Genomic DNA, 23080 nt, shown 5'->3' on the forward strand with positions numbered 1-23080 from the left:
ACCCAGCTGCCTCCTCAGGGCCCACTGGGGCACGAGCTATGCTGTTTGGTGGCTGGGGTGTCGGTTCTGAGACCACTCACCTGCGTGAGCTGACGCGTCCGCCCAGCTCTTCTTTCCATCCTGGGGACTAGGGCAGGCCGTGGCCGTGTCTCGGCCCGGGAGTGGGTATGAGCTGCCAAGTGAGAGAGTGCTGCAGACTGTGGCCCACGCGGCCCGAGACCCCCACCCAGCCCCCTCGAACGCTGGGAGGGGGGCCACACCTGGGCCTGGCTGCCGCGGCGCTCTGAAAGGTCCTCGGCTCCGGATCCACACGCACCTGCGGCCGCTCCAGCTCCAAGGCCGCCCCTGGCCTGGCCTGGGTTGAGTGCTCCTCCCGCAGCCGCTGGGAGGACAGGAAGGCAGTGAGTGTTGTGGAGGGTGGACCAGGCGGGGTCCCAGGGAGGAGCCAAGGCCGCGTGAGTCTCCTACCCCAGGGCCTGCCTGCCAGCCTCTGCGGGCAGCTGCACTTGGAGGCCCTCAGCCTGAGCGGGACCCACAGCCCACTTCCCCGGGCTGACCTGACCCACGCTTCCCACCAGCCTTCCCCATGCTGGGCTGGGCCTCAGGGGGAGGGCCGGCCGGCTGACCTCCAGCCTGGGTCTGGAAAGCAGCTCCCCCAGGGCCTTCTGCATCTCCCAGACCTCCAGCTCTGCCTGCCGCCGAAGGAGGGTCAACGCCTGTCCCTGCTCCCGCCGGTCCGGCTGCAGGGAGGCGAGGAGCAGCCTCAGGACTCCCCGGGGCCCCCGCCTGCTGCCCCCACGCCACCCCCCGCTCCCTGGCAACGACCCCGCCTCAGAGGGCAGGCGGTGTCACCTCCAAGGACTGGACCCTTACAGAGCGTCCCCAGCCCGCAGCCTCCCTGCCTTGGCCCGGCCGGGGCCCTGGGCTTCCTTTCTGCTCCAGGCTCCCCTCCCTCCCTCTCAACTCTGGGGCCCCTGCCACCCAGCCTCAGGGGTGAAAGCTGCTCCCGGTGGGCCCCCAAACAGAAGCGGCCTAAAGGTGACACACCCTCAGGGACTCCAGGAAACGCAGCGACTTCTGCCGGACGTCGGACAGCGGACCTGCGGGGACCACAGGAAGCGGTGGCTGGGCGCCTGCCTTCGCCGGCCTCGGTGCTGGGCCTGCAGGACACGCACTGGGGCAGGACACCTTCCCTGCACGTCCAGGGAGGGGCGGGCAGGGCCCCCAGCCGGAGGGGCAAGGAGACAGGTTGCTGCCTGCCGTACCCTGCCCCCCCCCCCCGCGGGGGTGGGGGCCTCTCCCTGCCTGACAGTCAGCCACCCTCCCCTGGGAGCAGGGACCCAGGCTGCAGACATGTGGCCGGGGCCAAGAACACAGGTGTTGCTGCCAGACAGTCCTTGGCTCATTGCTCACTTGCCTGGGGCCCTGGAGAAAGTGCTAGTCGGTGAGTGCCTCCATGGGGACATCCCCGTGGTAAGATGCTCTGATACCTAGTGGCTGCCCTAATAAGGGTCGCAGCCCCTTGGGTGTGCGGCAACCCAGGCCGAGGGGCACCACCCTGCGGCCTCCCTGGGACTGTCCAGAGTGCAGGCTCAGAAACCTCAGGCTCCCTGAGCAGCCGAGGGCTTCTGGTTCCCAGTGGGGGCCCCAAGGACACAGCCTGGAGGCTGCCTGGGGGTGGCAGGGGATGACTGTAGTCAGAGGCAGGGGCAGCAAGTGTTGCTTCCTCTGGCCCCACCCTCCATCTTCTCGGCTGGACCCCCATGAGAGCCAGCAGCAGAGGGCACGGAGGATGGGGGCTTCCCCACCCCGGGAGAGGCCTTGGGTCTGTGGACGGCAAGCTCTCCTGGTGGCTCTTGGACGAGCTCCTGGGTCATCCCTGGTGATTGTGCAGAAAGGAGGGAGGCGCCCTGCTTCCCAGAACAGGGCAGCTCAGCGTCCCACGTTAGAGCGACCAAACAGCTGTGAACAACAGCCAGCCAGCTCCTGGGCGCTTCCACGGCCGTTGAGGACACTCTGCAGCGCGGAGCCCAGGGGAGGGGCAGGGGTTCTGGCCAGCTGACATGCGGGGCACGTGGGGGAGGCCTGGCGTGCTCCCCCAGGCTCCCGGCTGCCCGGCAGGTCCCTGAAGAAGGGGCCACTCCTCCCTTGCTCTTGCTGGTGGCCTGGAAAGAAGATACCCTGGTCCTCCACTGAGTTCCTGTTGATCCTCTTCCAGGGCCTGGAAGCTTCAGAGAGCCGAGGCCCCCAGAGCTGCTGCTCTAAGAGGTGCCGACCTCTCAGGGCCATCCCTGGCCAGGCCAGCACCCATGACAGGTCACCAGGCCCCCGGGCTGTGGGTCCCCAAGCTCTGAGCTGCGATCCGGGAGAAAGCAAGTGTTCCCCGAGATGGATGTGGCCTGGGCCGACTGAGCAGCTGGCCCTGCTGAGCAGAGGACGGTACCGGCCTCGCTCCCCAACTCCTGATGGCCATCGGGGAGGGGCCCCAAGAATCCAGCACGACCTGCCTCCCCAGAGCGCCTGGTGGCCTTGTGGCTCCAACGGGATGATTAAACACATACGTGGCGACTGTTACTGTTGCCAACAGCGACAGGGACGCTGAGGACTGGGTGTGCTCTCCCTGACCGCGCTGTGGCTGGGGGCCCACGGCCTCAAACTGAAACAAAGCCAGTGGGGCCCCGCCTGGGCAAGAGGCTGCCGTGTCTGCGGGCTGGAGCCTCGCTGTATGATGGCACGCCGCCCTTGCTGCTCACGTTTAAACTCAGGGGAAACAAAAATGTAAAACTTCACTCTCCAGTGGCACCGGCCAGGTCCCAGAGGCCCCCACAGCCACACGTGGCTGGTGGGCACCAGATCAGAGGGCCCAGAATTTAGAACATCTGTGTCACTGCAGAAAGTTCTGTTGGGACGGCGCTGCTCCCAGTGGGAAAGGCTGGGCCCCGGTCCCCGCTCTGCCGTTCACTGTCGGGCGGTGGGGGTTATGCCTCTCTGAGCACTGGCTTCCTCTTCTGTGAACAGGGGCATGAGCTTGGGACCTGCCCGGAGGCAGGTTGCACCAGTGAGCTGCCTTGTACGACACAGACAGGCCCAAGGGCCTCAAGGCCTTTAGGAAGTCATTCACGCATTCAGCCAATATTCCCCAAGCACTTGGCCGGGCAGGAGCCGGGGCTGCAAGGAGAGCCAGACCCTCAGGTTCTCATGGCCCACAGAGACAGAGGTGCACACGTGAGTTTCACTCCCACCAAGCATGCTGAGACGGCTGAGCAGAGCACCAGCCCAAGTGTTATCCAGGAGACTTCCTGGAGGAGGCGTCTGGTGGGAGTGCCCAGCGCTAGCACTCTGGGTTGTGCTGGCTGCTTGGTGGCGGGCTCCCGAGATACTGCTTGGCTCCCAGCCTCCCAGCGAGGCCGCCTACAGGCAGAGCTGGGAGAGGAGCGGGTTTTTCTGGAAGACCCGGCACTTGGCCTGGCACCTGGCCTGCTGGGGTTCCGCCGAATGGAGGATGGGGGCCTGGCCCACAGCTCTGCCCACACAGACCTCAGAGGCTCCAGGGGGCGGGGTGGGGAGGAGCCCTCTGCCTCGGCTGTTACTTGGGGGGCACAGTGGGGTAGCGGGGGCCCCCTGGCGGGCTGCAGCTGGGCACCCTCGCGCCAGGCCCCTCCTTCCTCAGGAAGTCTGTGGCCCAGCCCCTTGCCTGCCGAGAGGCACCCCTGGGGAAGAGGCAGCTTGGCATGAAGGAGCTGCTGATCTGTTTTCCTTTGCCTTTGCCTGGCACCCCACCCAGGCTACCCACTCGAGGGGTGACTTGTGGGAAAGCTCGCACCGCCCCCACCCCTGACGTGTGGTCCACCGTCCAGGCATGTCATCCTGTCCGTCAGCAGTGGACGGCCCCTCCCTTTGGGATGTTGAGAGGAGTCTGCCCTCCCCGTGGGATCCGGGTGGGTCTGCTCGTCCCCAGAGACACTGTACCGCCTCCCTCCCACGACCCTGGGCATCGCCCGCCCTGTGTGGGCAGACACAGTACGGGGCACATGGGGGCTGTGCCGCCCGAGAGGACGGAGTGGGCTGGTGTTGCGGACCAGCAGGAGTGGAGGCCAAGGGCAACGCTGTTGCCCAGCCCACCTGCTTCCTGTCTCAGCCCCTGAGTCCCAGTGTGACCCCGTTTGACAGACTGGGCACAGCTGATGGTCCCAAGGGGCCAGGTGTGCCCGAGTCAGAGGTGCCCCGCCTCCCAGTTCCTGCTCGGCCAAGATGATGGAGAGGGGTGGGCAGAGAGCTGGCATCTGAGCCCAAGTCTTGGTCCCAGCCCGTCCTGGGCACCCTGGGCAGCTCATGCCCCTCACTGGGCCACACTTCCTGGAGACTGGTACTGGAAGCATCCACCTACTTCCAGGCAGACTCTCCCCCTGGGCGTTGGTTGCCCAGGATCTCACAGCTGCAGGTGGTTATCAAGGCATCTTTTGATTGCCCACCACCTCCTAAAAGGCAGGCTGCTTGAGGGCAGGGCCTGATGCCCGGTCCATGCCAGGCTTGGCAGGTCCTCAGCGAGCTGGTGCTGAGTGAACAGAGGGAGGGTGAGCCAAGAGACTAGCGGGCTCCCCAGCAGCCCCCTCCCCAGGCCGGGAGGGTCTCCCAGACCTTGGGGCGGTAGTGGGGAGGTTGACTGCAGGATGGAGTGGCATAGAACCTGTCAGAGGGCCCAGGACCCCCTTCTACACACACACATGTATGTGTGTGTCCAACAGCTCATACATGCCTACCCCTGGTCCGCAGAGGACTTTGTTCCCTGCCTCTTGCCCAGCCTGGCCTGAGGGGCCCTCTGTCTTCCAGGGAGGGGCAAGTGTCTCTTGGGGGCACCGCTGTGGGCAACCTCTTGGGAAACTGCTCATCCACAAGGAGTCCCGCACACCCCCTGTTTCCTGGTAGGAGCTCTGAACCCAGGCCGGTGGGACGCCAGAGTGCAGAGCTGAAATTCCTCCCGCCCGCCTCTCCCCAGGCACCAGGGGGACCTGGGGGCTGCTAACCGCCTCCCAAGCCTCTCACAGGCCGCCGGATCCCACAGGCCTCACCGCCCTCCTCGTGAGATGGGCAACTGCGCCCGGGCCCCTAAGGAGCTGCGGGTTTTATCCGGGGCTGCTCCTGAGCGGGGCAGGGACCGGGGTTCACTCTGAATGCACTGAAATGGCCCAATTCTCCTACAGACGTGAGCACGTCTTATTCTTATTTTGGAGAAAACTAACTGGAAAATGAGAATGAAACAGATGCGCACCCCAGACTTCTCAGAACAGCTCTTGGTTCCCAGCGCCAGGCCAGAGCCCTGCAGCTGTCCCCCTTCCTGAGCCCCACTGGGCCGAGCATCCACAGGCCAGCTCATGCTCCACTCTGCACGCTGCCAGCATAAAGGTCTGAACCCAGGAGGGTACCCAGCCGGCGCCTCACCCCCACGGCCCCAGCTATGCACCAGCTCCGGGGTTCTGGGCAAGTCTCAACTGTAACCAGAAACGAAAACCCTCTGGCAGCAGAAGAGAAGGCAGAAGGCTGGGCCCCGGGAGCAGAGCTGTGGATGAAGCAAGCCTTCGATCCTCGTGAGGGCAAGGGTGAAGTCAGGACAGAGGCGTGGCAGGAGCACAGAGCAAGCAGCTGGGCCCCGAAAGCCTCCAAAAAGCTTTAATACTGATGCGTGGATACGCTCCACATAAGAAAGGACCTCTCTACACCCAGAGGCTCGCTGAGCATCAGGCAGTGGAGGGGGTCCCCAGAGGACCTCCCTGGCCACCCGACCAGCTAGCCCAGGTCCTATGCACAGGCTTGCCCTTACCACAGCTCCGGAGGGTCCAGGGCGCGACCAAGCCTGCCCCTCTGGCCGAGCGCGTCTCTTCCAGCCGCAGGGAGCCGCCGCGGGGGTCTGGCGTGGCCGGCACCCCGAGTGAGCTGGAGACACACAAACACCTGTGTGAGCAGCGAACACCCTCGAGGCAGGAGACAGCTTGGGGGCCCAGGGGAGGGCCAGGAGGCTGGGCTCCTGCAGGCCCGGTGTCCAGGGAGACCCAAGGGCCAAAGAGGGGCCGGGCCTGTGACCAGAAGCCCGGGGGTAGCTGCCCCCGCAGCATCTCCTGGCTCGGCAGGGCCTGATCGGTGAGCAGTGACTTGGGGCTGAGTGCTCGTTACTGCAGGGGGACCAGTTCCCGGCAGGAGTGCGCGGCGTCCACGGTCACTGTCCAGGGGTGGGGCCCACGTCAGAATGCCCTTTGCCCAAAAGCCCTCGCCTCTGCCCAAAAGTCCTCGGTCTGCTCACTCAAAACGCCCACTCTGGGGTGACAGGCACAGTCCTCCATCCTTCATGAGGGGCATGTCCTTCATCCCCGCCCCCTCGGCCATCGGCTAGGGGGCACTGTCCACCAGGCCCATGGGGGAGCGGGGCCCACAGCCGAGCTGTAACTCCACCAGTGCCCTGCACTGCCGCCCTGGTCGGAGAGTGACCTCAGCCGGCCGGGCGACCAAGAAGGCTGGGGTCAAACTGGTCCGGTTGGAGTCAGAGGCCTGCCCTCCATCAGGGCAAGCTGCCTGGCACGTCTGCCCATGGGAAGAAGAGGAAGGCGTGGCCCTGGGCCCCTCCCAAGAGGGTAGCAGCCTAGGGGGGGCAGGAGAGCAGAGGTGGGCGGCAGCTGCCTGGGTTAGGGGCCTGTGGCCCAGAGGCGTATGCTGGGCTTGAACGAGCGGTGCTGACAGCCCGCCTCACTTCACCTCTCACCAGCATATGTGCCTCTCTCTCCCGCAGTCCAGCAACCCAGGACCCCTTCGAGTGACTAAAGACGCGACCACACCTGTGGGCCATCGGGCCCAGCCTCCTCCAGCCCCCCGGATCCTCAGGCACAGGTGTTTGCTGAGCAGCTGCTCTGCTTGCCCCCCGACCCCGCAGGGGAGATGGCGTGAAAAGACTGTTCCACAAAGAGGCAGCAGGCCTGGGCCTGAGACGAGATGCTGCAGAGGTGAGGGGCGGGCCCAGGGGCTCATCCCGGGATGGCCTCAGGGGCGCTGGGGCGGGAGCGCTGACCGCGGGCTCCGACGGTCAGGGGAGGAGCGTTCCTAGAGGCAGTGGCACCAGGGGCTGCTCCAGGAACGCGTGGGCATGGAGGCGTTGAGGGCAGGGTCGTGGCAGGGTCTTTTCTAGACTCTCTCGCTCCCTCCTTCCCAACCCAGAACCCGTAGGCGTGCAGTAACTCCCGCCTGGGATCATCAAAGGGCAGGAAGGAGCTGTGTCCTCCAAGGCCATCAGTCCCCACGCCAGTCGCCCTCCATTATCTAGATCACGTGTTGCAGAATTTCCCGCAGAGAGACAGACCATCTGTGTTCAGGCTCTGTGGGCCCCCCAGGCCTCTGTCTCCATGGAAACCACTCAGCTCTGCCTTTGTGGCAGGAAAGCAGCCACGCTCGCTGTGTAAACGTGATGAGTGTGGCTGCACGCCAATAAAACTTTATTTACAAAGACTGTTGGTGGGTCCTGGGGGCGGTGGCTTGCTGACCGCAGGTCTAGATTTTTTTCTAAGGCAGTGGTTCTCACCGGAATCACCTGATCACAGGGCCCACCCCGAGCACATCAGATTCAGGAGGGCGGGATGGAGGAGGGGGAGGACACTGCATTTTCTAACGAGTTCCCGAGGAACAACTTGAGAACCACTTGCCAGAGAGGGGGTGTAGCGGAAAAACCACGGGCTCTGGAATCCAAGCCCTGGGTCTGACCCTTGGTTTGTCCTCCCCCAAGCAGGTCATTCCTCCGCCAGTCTCAGCTTCCCCATCTGTAAAATAGGGATGAGCATACATCCCTCAGGGTGCTGAAAGCACTGCCTAGGTTCAGGGAGGCCTGCGGGGTGACGGTGGGCACACAGCTGGGCCACACACTCTCCCATCCTTCCTTCCAGACGGGCTGGGGGTGGACTGGGCATCAGGGGCCCAAGCTCCGTCGAGGGTCGGGGGGCAGGGCGGGAAGCCCTAGTGTCCCCACCACATGATGCTGGTAACAAGCTCCGGCCCCACCCAGCCACTGAGCACCGCGTTCCCAGCAAGGAAAGGAGTTGATGGAGGAGACCCACCCCGACTCAGGAACTGGCCTGAGAGGAGGCAGGATGGGCCAGGCCCTGGGGAGCGGAGCTGTGCCCTGCAGCCTAGGACTCACAGGGCACTGAGGGAGGTGGCCAGAGGTACAGCCGCAAAGCAACCCCCGGGGAGCAGTGAGTGGCGACCTGCTAGTTTAGAAAGCAGGGCCGGGCCAGGCCAGGGGCCCTCCTGGAGACCCCGATCCTGGGCTCCAAGGGCGTTGGGCCGTCCAGGGCATGGCTCTGAACAACTTCCACCTCTGCCATCTCTCTGTGCCTGGGCAGGCTGCGGGAGGGGTGGGGAGGGGACCTGCGCCCTGGTGGGAAGGCTCTATGACCTGGGGGGTGCTGCGGGTGCCCAGGGTTCCCGGCTCTGAGACCTTTGAGGTCTGAGCCCACAGGAACTTGCTGGCCATCCAGCGACAGGACCTACAGATGTAGGCTGTCCACCTTGGAGCCTCCCATCCCCCTCCCCTTCTCAGGGTCTAGACAGGGAGCAGGGGATGACAGCAGCCAAGTCTGGCCCAATGCTGACCCCTACTGGTGGCAACAATTCCATTCCAGCTTCTCAGGTGGCGCTGGAGGCAAAGAACCTGCCTGCCAATGCAGGAGACATAAGAAACCTGGGTTCGATCCCTGGGTCGGCAAGACCCCCTGGAGGAGGGCATGGCAACACACTCCAGTATCCGTGCCTGGAGAATCCCATGGACAGAGGAGCCGGGCGGGCTACAGCCCATGGGGGTGCAAAGAGTCGGACACAACTGAGCACACACACAGAGGATACCCAACCTGACTGAGGCTGGGCCGGGGAGGGGAGGGGAGGAGGGTGAGGCAGTGCTGGGGGCATCAGGGTGATACGGGGAACCCCCACCTCCTAGGGAGGACGCAGGCTGGGGGTGGGGTGTGCTTTCTGCACAGGCCTGGGATCTGCGCTGACCACCCCCCGCCCCATGAGAGGGCCTCCCCCCCACTTGGATTCCCGGCTCTCCGAGCACGGCCACAGTCTCCACCCTCCACTATCCTCTCTGCTCACGAGCACTGCGCCCCCCAGGCGGCCCCCCGAGGCCCCAACCTGGGCACCGAGTCCAGGACACACCTGGCGAAGTGGGTGGGGAGGATCCCCTTGAGCGTCTCTGGCCAGCCCCCCGGGGACCCCCCCACTGGCCTGTCCCCCTCTGGAACCCCCCCGCCCCCGCCTTGGCTCTGAGCTGTGGAGCCTGAAGTCGCAGAGGACCTGTGGCCAAACGAGGTGAGGGGGCATCCTGCGAGGGGCCGCCCGGCGGGGCGGCAGGGGACAGAGAGGGGAGGGCCTGGGGTGTCTGAGACCCTCCTGGGGCAGCACTGGGAAGGCAGCTGGTGGGGCTGGGGGCCAGGAGGGCACTGCTGGCCGGGGAGGACGGCTGGACAGGGACCCACGCCTGCAGGAGCCGCCAGGCAGAGGGGCTGAAGGAATGGATCTTGGGGTGGGAGCGGGCAGTCCTTGCCGGAGGAGACGGGGCCACAGCTGCTCAGTGAAGCCCAGGGGCCGACATGGGCCCCAGGGGCTGAGGGCGCTGGGGGGGCGATGAACTGGGGGACAGAGGGGCCGGGGCGGTCGCAGCTGCACGGCCGGGGGCCTGGAGTGCGGCTGGGCCCAGCAGAGCGTCCCCGGGACAGTGACTGCTAAGGCGGCCTCGCGGGCCCAGGCTGGGCTGGCCGGGTGGACAGCAGGACTGCTGAGGGCGCCTGCTGCCCCTGCCCCAGGCCAGTCATCCGTCCGTAACAACTGATGGAAAGGGACCCGTGTGAAGTGGCTCTAGAGGAGGTCAGGGCTGGAGACGGGCCTGTTCAAGGGCTTGTGGGCAGGTGGTCCTGAGGATCCGACACCAGCGAGCAGACCCAGATGGAGGTCCCCTGACTCCACACGCCCCGGACACAACCAGCCTGCCAACCACCCGGGGACGCCTGGGCAACTGGGGCCTCCCGTGGCCCACTGCACACTGCCCAGCCGGAGGCGTCCAAGGCCCGCGTCTCCCCCAGGACAGGCCAGGAGCTGTGTCGCCCTGCCGGCCCGGCTGCACCCACTCCGGGGACATGAAGTTACTCGAGGGCAGCGCCCAGCCTTACCTCCCTGCGAAGGGGCTGAGGGCCTGGAAAGAAGCCACGTTTCTTGCCAGCCTCCCATCCAGCTCGGAGCGTCCATTGTCCGTGAAACCTTTCGAGAGAGGAGCATCGGGACTTCACTTCCTACAGGCCGGCGGGGTGTGGAGGGGCTGCTGCTTTGCAGGGAGTGAGATGGTCCCCCCTGCATCCCCATGGCAGGAGGCACAGGGGTCCTGCGCTCTCACCCCTCTGCAAAGGCGGGGCGGGGAGGGGGCAGGACTTCAACCTCAGGACCGGGGCCCGCCCCTCCCCCGCCAGAGGCAAGGTGGCGACAGCAGGCACAGAGGGACAATGGCTGGGGTCTAGTCATCGTCCCCCCTCGAGGGGAGGAGACCCAGGGGCAAGGAGAAAGTGGGGGTCCCCTGGCTGCCGGCGGGGCCTGGGGGTAGTCCTACCTATGGGCTCACTGGCGTGGCGGGCCCTGGGGCTCGCGCTCTGCGGCCGCTCCCAGCCAGGGCTCCAGCGCGCCGTCTCTGTGTCCCGGAAGCCGGTGGTGGAGAGAAGCGGCCTGGCCCGCAGCCCTGCCCAGTCCCAGGGCGCCCCTGGGCCCACGTTGGGCACTAGGGCTCTGGGGCGGGCCGGCGTGCTGGCGTCGGAGGGCAGCGGCCCCGGGCCAGGCCCTACCAGTGCATCCATTGCCTCGGAGCGGCGCAGCTTGTCCGTCAGGACGTCGATCCGCTGCTTCAGGATGTTGGCCATGGTCTCCAGGGCCTGCAGCCGGGCCTGCTTGTACCGGAAGTGCAGGGGGCCCGGCATGCCCAGGCGCTCCGACTCCTCAGGGTCCAGGTATATGCAGAGCCCCGGGTTCCGGCAGTGCGTGCTCAGGTCCTGGAACTTCAGGGGCCCCAGGGAGGAGCTGGCTGGCATCAGCAGGGGCGCGCCCTCCCAGCCATCTTGGGGGCCTCCCACCTCCAGAGTCTTGGTGGGGTTCAAGGCTCTGTTCAAACACAGGCAGAAGCTGCAGGGAAAGAAGGGACAGGGGTCAGCCTGGGGGCGGGGGCGACCGTCTCCATGCGTGTCGGAGACACGTGTGTGCAGGGATGCACGTGGAAGCAGCTTCCGGGCCAGGCCCAGGTCCGTTTGTGACCGTGGTGATCACGACAGACCACACGCACCTATTAGGCAGAAGGAGACCAGTTGGCAATGATTTCTTGGATGTGACCCCAGAAGCACTGGTAACAAAACAACAAATAGGCAACTTGGGCTACTTCAGAATTAAAAACATGTATGTGTCAAAAGACCCAATCAACAGAATGAAAACACAGCCTTCTCGACTTCCTATTTTTGCATTCCAATTTCCTCTGATGAAAAGGACATCTTTTTATAGTGTTAGTTCTAGGAGGTGTTATAGGTCTTCACAGAACCAGTCAACTTCACTTCTTCGACATCAGTGGTTGGGGCATAGACTTGGCTTACTGTGATGCTGAATGGTTTGCCTTGGAAACAAACCAAGATCTTTGTGTTGTTTCTGAGGCTGCCTCCAAGTACTGTGTTTCGGACTCTTGTTGACTACGAGGGCCACTCCATTTCTTCTAAGGGATTCTTGCCCACAGTAGTAGATATAATGGTCATCTGAGTTAAATTCTCCCATTACTGTCCGTTTTAGTTCACTGACGCCTAAGATTTTTATATTCATTCTTGCCATCTCCTGCTTGATCTTGTCCAATTTACCTTGATTCATAGACCTAACATTCCGGGTTCCTAGGCAATATTGTTCTTTACAGCATCAGACTTTTTACTTTCACCAACCAGACACATCCACAGCTGAGCATCTTTTCCGCTTTGGCCCAGCCACTTCATTCTTTGTGGATCTGTTAGTAACTGCCCTCTGCTCCTTCCCAGCAGCGCATTGGATAACACCTCTGACCCAGGGGAGCTCGTCTTCTGGTGTCCTATCTTTTTGCCTTTTCATACTGTCCATGGTGTTCTCGAGGCAAGGGCACTGGGGTGGTTTGCCATTCCCTTCTCCTGCGAACCACGTTTTGTCAGAGCTCTTCAGTGAGACCTGTCCATCTCGGGCGGCTCTGCATGGCATGACTCATAGCTTCACGGAGCTTTGCAAGCCTCTTCACCATGACAAGGCTGTGATCCACGAAGGGGATGTCATGTGCATTTTAAGTGAAATGTTTGTAAGTGAAAAAAAAAGGACACAGAGAAGCAAGATGAAGGACCTAGAGCCGCCCCACCGATGGAGATGACCATCCCCCAGTGTGGTGTCCAGCAGAAGGAGCTGCACAGTCAGGACCCCAACAGCCTTCCCAATGGGGGGCTGCCCTTGGGGTGTGATGGGTTTCTCAACCCTGGTGCAGGTGACATGTGCGCTCAGCATGAGCACGTTCACTTTGGACCTGTGTCCTCGTCTGGATGTGACCAGACACCAACACTGAGATGGTAAAAAGAGATGCAGACCCCGGGCTGCCCTGTGGAACCCGAATCTGGGAAGTGGCCCAGGGCCGCGCACTTTCAAGATGAATGAAGAAAAAGGAGCCAGAGAGAGAAACTCCCAGGAGCCAGGGGTCAGGGGAGGGTATCCGATCCACTGAGGTGAGCTGCTGCAAAGAGGGTGGGTGCTGAGCTCCAAGGGGTTCAGCCCAGAGCCCCCTCCCAGAGCACTGGCTGCCAAAGGTGCACCCAGGGCAGGCAGCTTCTGCTGGGGCGGTGTCTTGTGGGGACCCCTATCCTCAGCCCCTCTGGGTCCGCTTCTCCCCTATGGCCACACGTAGATGACGCTCCCGGAACCCGGCTATGAGCTCCTTGTCACATTGCCCTCCCCTTGTCATCAGGCAGGTGGCCAGGAAGTGGCTGGCCCTGGCCTGAAGCCCACAGGGCACTGCCCACAGCCCCTCGCCATGGGGATGAGCACCGTGGGGTGAGGACAGGGAGAAACTGGATCTCCTCTGCGCTGCTGGTGGGAATGCAAAACGCTGTGGTCACCGCCAATACAGCCCAGCAGCTCCTCCGTGAGTGAGACACAGAGGTACAACATGAGCGGACAACTCTCCTCCTGGGTGCGTGCACAGGAGAGCTGAAGACAGGTGCTCGGATGTTTCGATCAGAGTGGCCAAAAGGGGGACACAACCCACAAGTCCATGAGCTGACCAGGGGTGTGCAAAATGTGGGAGATGCCCCAGTGGAATATCACTCAGCCCTAAAAAGGAAGGAAGTCCTGACATATGCTGCAACACAGATGAACCTGGAAAACACACTCAGAGGAAGAAGTCAGGCACAGAGGCCCTGTGCTGTCTCAACTGACATGAGACAGCAGAACAGGTGAATCCATCCAGCCAGAATGGCCATCATCAAAAAAATCCACCAACAAGAAAGAGGGTGTGGAGAGAAGGGAACCCTCCTCCACTGTGGGTGGGAATGTAACTTGGTACAGCTCCTGCAGAGTTCAGCATGGAGGTTCCTCAAAAAACGAAAAACAGAGCTACCACATGACCCTGCAATCCTAGTCCCGGGCATTTATCTGGGGAAAAGAAAACATGATCCAAAACGATTCCTGCAACCCAGTGTTCACTGCAGCACAATTTACAACCGCCAAGACACGGAAGCAAGCTAAGTGTGCATTGACAGAGGAATGGATAAAGAAGATGTGGTACGCACACATGATGGAACATTACTCGGCCGCAAAAAGAATGAAGAATGGCGCTTGCAGCAACATGTATGGACCTAGAGATGTCATACTGAGTGAAGTCAGTCAGACAGAGAGGGGGAAATAGTGTATGACATCCCTTATGTGTGGAATCCAGAAAGAAATGACACAAAGGAACTTACTTACAAAACGGAAAGAGACACACAGACTCGGAGAATGAACGTATGGTTGCCCGGAGGAATATGGTTAGGGAGTTTGGGATGGACATGTACATGCTGCTGTGTTTAAAACGGATAACCAACAAGGACCTCCCGTAAAGTACATGGGGAAAAAAAAGAACAGGTGAATCCATAAGGACGAACAGCAGATTGGGGATGCCTCAGGGCTCAGGGGACGAGTGGGGGGCAGTGACTGCGAATGGGAACTGGGTTTCCTTTTGGGTGATGAAATGGTTTGGGACTAGACAGAGGTGGTGGTTGGTTTCACAATATTGTGAATGTGCTAAAGGCCCCTGAATAGTTCACCTTGTAAAGGTTAACTTTACGTGACAGCAATCCCACCTCAGTGGAAACCAACGCAGCCCTGATCACAGGCTCTGTGCAGCTCTGGGCAGAGTGAGCCAGCCCCTGCCCCGGAGAGCCCCCCTGGGAGTCCAGCCCCGGCCCCTGCACACCCACCTGCCTGGGGCCTCCTGGTCCCCCAGCACCATGCCGGAAGTCACCTTGCTCCACTGCAGCACCGGCACCCTCGGCCCGGTGGCCGCTTCCAGGTCCTAAAGCAGAGAAGGATGCCATCAACCCCAGCCCAGCCACAAGACCCCAGGTCCTGTCTCAGCCTCGGAGCTGTCCCCGGCCTCCGCGGGATCACAGGCTGGTCCTTCCCGGGGAGGGTGGGCAGAAACGGAGGCAATGGGGTACCCGTAAAGCCCCATGGAGGCCAGGGGAGCTGGGTGTCCGAGCTGCTGCATACCCTGGACTGTGCCTCGTGCGGGACGAAGGTCACGATGCCGGGGGTTGTCTGGGAGACCACAGGGACGGCTCTGCCCAGCACGGCCTCCCTCTGCTTCCTGTGGGCGTCCTGCAGCCTCTGGTTTCTGAGCTCCAGCGAGCGCATGGCCGAGGCCTTCTCCTCTAGGGCCTGCCGTCGCCAGGCCACAGTCTTCTGGCGCATGAACTCACGCAGGGACTCGGAGCCATGGAGGGGGCCCAGGGCCCCCCGAGGCTTGGGGCAAGACCGAGGTGGCCGCACCTCATTCTCCTTCTCAGGCGCATTCCAAAGGGCACCCTGGCTGGGCCTCGGCCAGGTGAGCTTGGCCCCCGAAGAGGTCCGCAGGGGACCCCTGCCCTGATACAGGGGGCTGGGCCCCTGCGTGAAGGAGGCACTCCAAGGCCGCCAAGTGAGTTGGCTCGGCCTTTCCAGAGGGCTCCATGGCCTCGGGGCGGAGGTCGCCAGGTCTTCAGAAGCGGTCCAGGCCCTCTGCGGACCCCAGGCCTGCCCGGCTGAGGCGCTCCAGGACCGCTGCAGGATGGGGACCCACCTTTCGGGGGGGCTCCCAGGCCTCTGGAAGGTGGGGTCTCGTCCTTGGAACGCCCAGGTCTTCGGTGGGCAGGAGGCCTGCCTGGCCGAGGCGCTCCAGGGCCGCTGGGGGAAGGAGTTCAGCCCTTCGGTGGGGCTCACGCATCTCTGGAAAGAGGTGTCCCATCCTGGAGCTGCCCAGTTCCTGTGTGGATAGGACTCCCACTCTGCCACGGGGCTCCAGTGCCGTGTGGTAGGGAGGCTCCCAGCCCTCTCGGAAGTGGGCAGCCCGTCCATCGGGGCTTCAGGGCTCTTCCAGAAGGAGCCCTGGATGTCTGGGGGTTTCCAGGAGCTTGGCTGCCTCCTCCCTGCCAGGCTGTGCAGCTCCAGCCTTCGGCTCGGGTGGCGGGACCGGGCCAGCTCCAGCCGGGCCTGGATTTGCTGGCGGAGGTCTCGAAGGACTGCCATAGCAGCCTGGACGTTCACGGGTGGATCACGGGAAGCCAGGGTGGGCACGTTGGCTGCAGGCATCTGCGGGTCACTGCGGATGGAGGCTGGACTTGGCATCTGGGGGTGGACAGGGGAGCTCTTGGGGGCTCCAACCTTCTTGCTGTGATCTGCAAAGACAGGCAGTCACAGGGTTGCCAGGAGGAGCAGAGCCCCCCAGAGACCCCTCTCTTGGCTCTGTACTCGTCATCCACGCACAGAAGCCCTCTGCGGGCAGATGCACGTCTGGGTGACTCATGGCCGTGCCCAGGCATCTGGCACAGAGCCATCCTCTCTGAACATGTCGAAAACTGAGTGTGTGTGTGTATGTGTGTGTGTGTTGGGGGGGGGGGGGGTAACAGACGTCTCCTGGGAGCCACTGTGGCTGCAGGCCTGCATTCTCTAAGTCAGGACAGCCTGGTGGCCGTGCCCTGTCTTCCAGGAGCAGAAATTTGCTTCTCAGCAACAGAAACCCTCTTTTTGTTTTTTTTAAATGCAGTGACTCCCCAAAGCCCCTGTCTGCTGGTGGGTTTGGAGGGCATCTGACAGGTCTCTGTGGGAATAGGTGCTGCGCCCGCACCCTGATGCCGTTGCTGCCTGGGCGTCTCTCCCCCGGCGCCCACCCTGCCCCCCAAGATGCCACACAGCAGAGCAGCGTCGAGGCGGAGGTACAAGGTACCTAACTCTGCGACGGGGGCCTGGTCTCTCGAGGGGGCCTTGCTCTGGAGCCTGGGGAGGGCAGGTGGGGGCCCCAGCAGCACCCTCACCAGAGCTTGTCCTTTCCTCCAGGCATGAACACCAACCAACTCAGAATCTTAAAGAGAAAACACATATACAGCCAGGTGCCCGGGGCCCTCGGCGTGCTGGCCCAGAGGGGAAGGCTGGCAGCTCCTCACAGAGCCAGGACACCAGGTCACACGCTCCCGGAGGGGACAGGGTGAAAACCCTTGGGTCCAAGCCACTCAGGTGCTGGGCCATACCCCAGCTGGCAAAGTTGAGTCTCAGGATGCCCTGGACATGTGACCTGATTTCTCTGGCCCTCAGGGGTATTAAAACGTACTCCCTATGGATTTCTCTGTAAAACATTCAATGCAGGCCCTGAAGCACTGCACACGCTCTGTAAAGGCTGGTCAGTAGCAAAGACAATCACTAGCACACACAGAGCTCGGGGGCGGGGGGTGACACTGTCGATAATCACTTGCCCTGAACCAGAGGAAACTAATTCGTTTTTAAACTGGTGAGAGCGGGGATAAGGGTAGGAATCAAGGAAGCTGTTGCAGAGAAAAGGGGAAATAGAAGGCTGAATTTCTCTTTTCTTTCCTGAGAACAAAGAAGATAAAGAGAATAGTGAGCAGGCATGATCACTCCTAGTTCTTAACTGTTCCTAGTCTGTAGTCTGTAACTAAGTTTGCTTTTCTGCCCTCTAACTCTGCAGGAGCTCGTTCTGAACCTACTATCCTTTAGTGTCCATCACTCAGTCGTGTCCGACTCTGTGACCCCATGCACTATAGCCCACCAGGCTCCTCTGTCCACGGGATTCCCCAGGCAAAAATACTGGAGGGAGTTTCCATCCCCTTCTCCAGGGGGTCTTCCTGACCCAGGGATAGAACCCAGGTCCCTTGGGCGGCAGGCAGATTCTTTACTGTCTGAGCCCAGGGAAGCCCTGCTATCCTTTAACTCTGTGCTGATCACCTCCTGTTTGTGGTGCTCACCTTTCAGCACGCTTTTGCAGACCACCTCTTGGAGGTCTCTTTTTGCATTACAGGAAGGAGGTCACAGTACAACACACAAAAAACAAAGGACCCAGCTCCTGGACTACCTGATGCCAGCCTGTGACTGTGTTTGAAACAATGCAAGAGGGACAAGAAGAAGAATACAGGCTCCTCACGTCTCTGTTCTTTAGCACCAACACCTGACTGTGAGCCCTCCTCTATACGATCCCCAGATTCCTCATGGAAGTGGGGCACAGTTCTCGAAGCACGGACCAACTGTGTTCTCCGCCTCCTCCCACTGAGGATTAAAGCCACCCTTCCATGTCCTCCAAACAAACTGGCTCCGTCTGTTTTTATTTGGCTTTGTTGGGCAGAGAAAGCTAAGATTTTGGCGGCAGCAAAGCCACCCAGGGTGGCAGGATGAGGGGTCCGGACAGTGTGTGGAAACAAACAGCCACCACATCCCAAACATAAACACTTTCTTTAATAAATGCTATCCGTCATAAACATCATTTATCAAGGTTTTACTTCATAACCCCAAATCGCCCTCACAAAATGCACCAAAAGCAGCCCCACCATCATTACAAACCCAACCGCAAGGGCCCTGGCAGAGGCAGAGGCAGGAAGCAGTGGCCGACCTTGAGCGCGCGCGCGCGCGCACACACACACACACGCGCGCGCGCGCGCGCGCGCGCGGCAGGGAGCCAGCCCAGGCAGCGCCCCAGGAAAACAAGACTACCCAGACCAAGACTTGTCCTGGGGGCATTTCTGCCCAAAGACGGCGCCTCACAGCAGGGATCACCCACCTAGCACACCCTGTTCCCTAGACTCGGCGCCCTCCCCAGCCCAGAGTGAGACTTGGGGCACTGGCCCGAGGATGGAGCTCCATGAAAGGGAAGGGCGACGCAAAGCCACGCCCCCAGAGGCCACGCCTTCCAGAGGCCAAGCCCCAGGAAGGAGAGAGGCCGTGACCACGCCCTCTGAAAGCCTCGCCCCTGGAAGAGGGCTCCAGGACACGCCCCCTCTGCGACCACGCCCTCCGCCCCAGGCTCCTGGGGTAGCGGAGGAGGAGAGCGCAGTGTCCAGAGTCCCGGAAAAGTGAAAGTCTTAGTCTCAGTCCTGTCCGATTCTCAGCGACTCCATGGACTGTAGCCCGCTAGGCTCCTCTGTCCATGGGATTCTCCAGGCCAGAATCCTGGAGTGGGAAGTCATTCCCTTCTCCAGGGGATCTTCCCAACCAGGGATTGGGACCACCTGCATTGGCAGGTGGGTTCTTCACCAACATCACCACCTGGGAAGCCCCCGTCCAACCAGTGAAGAAGTGAAAGTCACTCAGTCATGTCCAACTCTTTGTGAACCCATGGACTTGCATGGACTTCTCCAGGCAAGAATACTGGAGTGGGTAGCCTATCTCTTCTCCAGGGGATCTTCCTGACCCAGGGATTGAACCCAGATCTCCTGCATTGAAGGCAGATTCTTTACCAGCTGAGTCACAAGACATGGGTTTAAATCCCCGCTCCTCCATTCTCCAGCCACAGGCCTTGAGCAAGTGACCACTTCCCTGTGCCTCAATTTCCCCATCTGTACGCATCTCTCCACAAGGATGAAAAAGTGAAGCAGTCACCCCCACTGCAGGAGTTTCCCAGAAAGGTCAGGCTTCTGCTGACCAGGGCTGAGTCTGGGACTGCCCACCTGCCTGCCACGTTTGACCTATGAGGGGGACCTGGGGGGTGGGCTCCCCAGGAAGGGTCCTGCATCCTGGATCCCAGAGCTGCTGCACTGCACAAAAAAAGGCCACACTCTCTGGATGGGGCACTGAGCAGGGGCCACACTGGGTGAGGAGGGGCCCGCAGGCCCCTCTGAGCACCCCCACCCACAGCCCCCGACATCACTAGCTTCCCCATTAGCCAGCCAGAGGGGTCCAGGTCAATAAATGGGCCCTGGTGGGCACGTTTTTCCTTCTGCAGAGCAGTTTAATGGCAATTAATTTTTTTACGAGAGGATTTTTAATCTGTGGAAATGGATGAAGTCCCCAAGTGCCTGTCAAAGTTCCAGGGCCAACCTAATCTATGATAAAAAATGCAAAGTGAGGTGCTATAATCTAAAATTAAATATCGGGCTTCATTTTCCCTCAGCCCGGATGGATGAATATTTTATAACTATTGTGATTTAATTTTTTGTTAACTACAGCAAATTTCTAATTCATCCAATTCCCAAGTCCTGTGGCTCTGACCTCTGAACCCAAACTCATCTCTTCTTAGCCCAGCTGTGACTTCATCACTGACAGAAACTAATGGTCAGCTGCATCAGGGTGACACGGCGGTTACGGTGATGAATGCAGCCCGTGGCACGCCCTTCTGACCCAGTGTCAGGCACAAGGCAGGTCATTTTTCAAAGGAGCCATTAAAATAAAACAAACCCCAAGGTCCAGAAGCAGGGGGAAACATGATGCAGAAAATTGTTATATTTTGTGCTTTTTCAGGGGCCTTCTGGAACTTTCTCTCTATCTCCTGGCATCCCTCACTCTCCAGTGGAGGTTTTGCCAACGTGCCCCCACATTGCTCTGGGCCCACCTCCATTGAGGCACAGAGGAGGAGGACAGTCACTCAGCCCGCTGGAATGGTGGGTTTGCCCAAGGGCAGAGGAGGCAGGTATCTGAAGACATGGGCAGACCTCACACTGGCATTCCCGTCCAGGACTGCAATATCGTGCCCGGGGGAAACTGAGGCACAGAGATGCTGAAAAACAGCTCCAACATCAGTGTTGCTTACTCCCAGCAAGACCAGGGGTCCCCACAGAGCCGACCTCGGCCCCCCAGGGCTCTCCCCACCTGGGGGGGCTCTCATTGGTGTCCCCAAAGTCTGTGGTGCAGTGGTCCCAGAGTCCAGGCCCTGAGGGTGGGCCTCGAGAAGGCCTCCAGGCGCGGGTCCAAGTGTGCACAGCTGGGCTCTTTTGGGCGGGGAGCACAGGGCTGGAGCCAACCCTGGCTGGCCTGTGTGACCCTGGGCAGGTTGGTGAACCTCTCTGAGCCTCAGTTTCCTCATCTACAAAATGAGAGCGAGCCCGTCTGCCTCCGAGGAGAGCTGTGAGGAGTTATGTGAGCCGCTGCTGCCTGCGTGCTTGGCACACACGGGCAGAGGGAACCCAGCCCTGAGCGTGTCACCCCATCCCGCCCAGGCTGTTCTGAAGGGAGGCCCAGAGGAAGGCTGCCCGCTCTGCTCCCCACAACCCACATCCAGCTCATTCACCCCACAAGCTGCATGAACCAGCCAGGCTGGGCGGCTGGGTCTTCACTGGACACAACCATGTGACCCACCCTCAGGGGAGAGACCCCCGAGTTAGGAATTTCTCTGCGAACCAGCGGCCCAGCACCACCAAGACCCCTGCACAGAACTCTCAGGAAGTGGATGCGTCCTCCCCGAGGGGTCGTGGGAAGTAGGCACCGCCAGGCCTTTCCTCCCAACAGGCGCCCCAGGGGAAGCCGGCCTCCTGGGCTCGCTGCCTGGCGTCCACATTCCAAACCAGGCGACAGGGAGGCTCATCCCTCAGTCACGCTTCCTGCCGCTGATGGCAGCCAAACGGCCACGGCTTATCCAGTGACACCGAGTCACGAGAAAGCAAGCACGTCCATCAACTAGGACCTCGCGAGCCCCCCGCTTCACGCCCGCCTTTCCAAGGCGCAGACGGTGCAGCACACGCTGTCCGGGCTTCAGAAATAAGCCACGTGCCCGCCTCCTGAGCCTGAACCATAAACGTCCTGTCCCCAAGCCCTGCTGGGCCCCGCCTGGGCCAACCCTACCTGTGTCTTTGGCAGCTCTCCTAGGGGCAGGCGGCTTGGGGGCCTTCTCTGTTTTGCAAGAACTACTTTTCATCCTTTTGGTTTTATCCTGTGCAACTTCAGCGAGAGGAGAAGAGGGAAGCAAGGGAGAGAAGGTTGAGTAGCAACGCAGCACACGGGTCAGCCTGCTCTCCAGCCCCTGACTGTCCCCGCAAGCCACCCCCCTGTCCCTCCGGGGAAATCCCTTGCAAGGCTGGGCTCGCCTCGCCCTCCCTCATAGCCTTGCCCATGCACCAGTCCCCAGAGCCCCTGAGCACAGCACCCGGATCGAGCTGGCCCACAGCACTTGTGTTTGTTGAATGAATAAATGACTGGATGGGCCCACAAGCAAAGCTGTGGCAGGCAGCTAGCCAGATGGGACATCGGCTCATCAGGGAGAGGTTCTTGTTGTTCAGCTGCTCAGTCATGTCCGACTCTTTGTGACCCCATGGACTGCAGCACGCCAGGCTCCTCTGTCCTCCACTCTCCCCCGGAGTGTGCTCAAATTCATGTCCATTGAGTCTGTGATGCTATCTAATCATCTCAACCTCTGTTGCCCCCTTCTCCTCCTGCCCTCAGCATCAGGGTCTTTTCCACTGAGTCGGCTCTTGCATCAGGTGGCCAGAGTGTTGGGCCAAGAGTAGCCCCTGCTCACTGCTACTAGAGAAAGCTCCGAAATATTGGAGCTTCAGCTTCAGCATCAGTCCTTCCAGGGAATCTTCAAGGTTGAGTCCCTTTAGGATTGATTGGTTTGATCTCCTCACAGTCCAAGAGACTCTCGAGAGTCTTTTCCAGCAACACAATTCAAAAGCATCAATTCTTCAGTGCTCAGCCTTCTTTAAGGGCCAACTCTCACATCCGTGCATGACCACTGGAAAAACCGTAGCTTTGACTATGTGGACCTTCGTTGGCAAAGTGATGTCTCTGCTTTTTAATATATTGTCTAGGTTTGTCACAGACAAACCTTCCAAGGAGCAAGTGTCTTTTAATTTCATGACTGCAATCACCATCTGCAATGATTTTTGAGCCCAAGAAAATAAAGTCTGTCACTGCTTCCACTTTTCCCCCTTCTATTTGCCATGAAGTGATGGGATTGGAAGCCATGATCTTAGTTTCCTGAATGTTCAGGGAAAGCAGTGTGCACCAGACCCAGAGGGGCCTTGACACGGCGGGGCTGCCCCAAATGGATGGGCGGGGACCTGCAGCAGGCACAGGGGCCGACTGCCCAAAGGCCAGTGTTTGGCCTGGCCCCCCTCTGTTTGACCTCATTCGTCTCTGTCGCCTGCTGGGTGGGGGCTGCATCTGGGAAACACCAAACGCCCACCCAGCTGGTGAGCTGGGAGAGCTGGGCCCCGCCCAGCGTGTCCCCAGGAGACCAGGGGAGCATGCAAAGAGAAGAGTCAGGCCCCAGGGACTCCCAGGCCTATGCAGAGCAGCAGGGTTCCGGCCTTGGCACTCCACCACCCACCCCACTCCCACCCCGGCAGGAGCGGCCTCAAGCCCCAGCTTCACACAAAAAGGACAAACCCTGTAGGATTTCACTCATATGAAGTCCCTAGAGGGGTCAACCCCCTGGAAACAAAGTAACTTTGTACATAAACACAGTAAAAATGGTAAACTCTGTGTGTGTGGTGTGTATGTGCGAGTGTACAGTCGTGTCCGACTCTAAGACTCCATGGACTGTAGCCCGCCAGGCTCCTCTGTCCATGGCATTTCCCAG

The 23080-nt window shown here is 60.9% G+C and overlaps 1 protein-coding gene across 1 annotated transcript in view; it reads right to left on the reverse strand.

The window, feature by feature from the left end:
- CCDC187 (coiled-coil domain containing 187) overlaps positions 1–23080 on the reverse strand; it is a 46451-nt gene that overhangs the window by 19451 nt on the left and 3920 nt on the right. Inside the window, 12 exon segments of the mRNA XM_070472858.1 lie at positions 81–172; positions 261–382; positions 627–740; positions 1048–1100; positions 3473–3710; positions 5742–5931; positions 10200–10287; positions 10631–11193; positions 14508–14602; positions 14800–15962; positions 16412–16645; positions 21343–21438. Coding sequence (XP_070328959.1) covers positions 81–172; positions 261–382; positions 627–740; positions 1048–1100; positions 3473–3710; positions 5742–5931; positions 10200–10287; positions 10631–11193; positions 14508–14602; positions 14800–15962; positions 16412–16645; positions 21343–21438 — 3048 coding nt within the window.

The sequence above is a fragment of the Odocoileus virginianus genome, chromosome 2 (assembly GCF_023699985.2).
Source record: "Odocoileus virginianus isolate 20LAN1187 ecotype Illinois chromosome 2, Ovbor_1.2, whole genome shotgun sequence".
Taxonomy (NCBI): domain Eukaryota; kingdom Metazoa; phylum Chordata; class Mammalia; order Artiodactyla; family Cervidae; genus Odocoileus; species Odocoileus virginianus.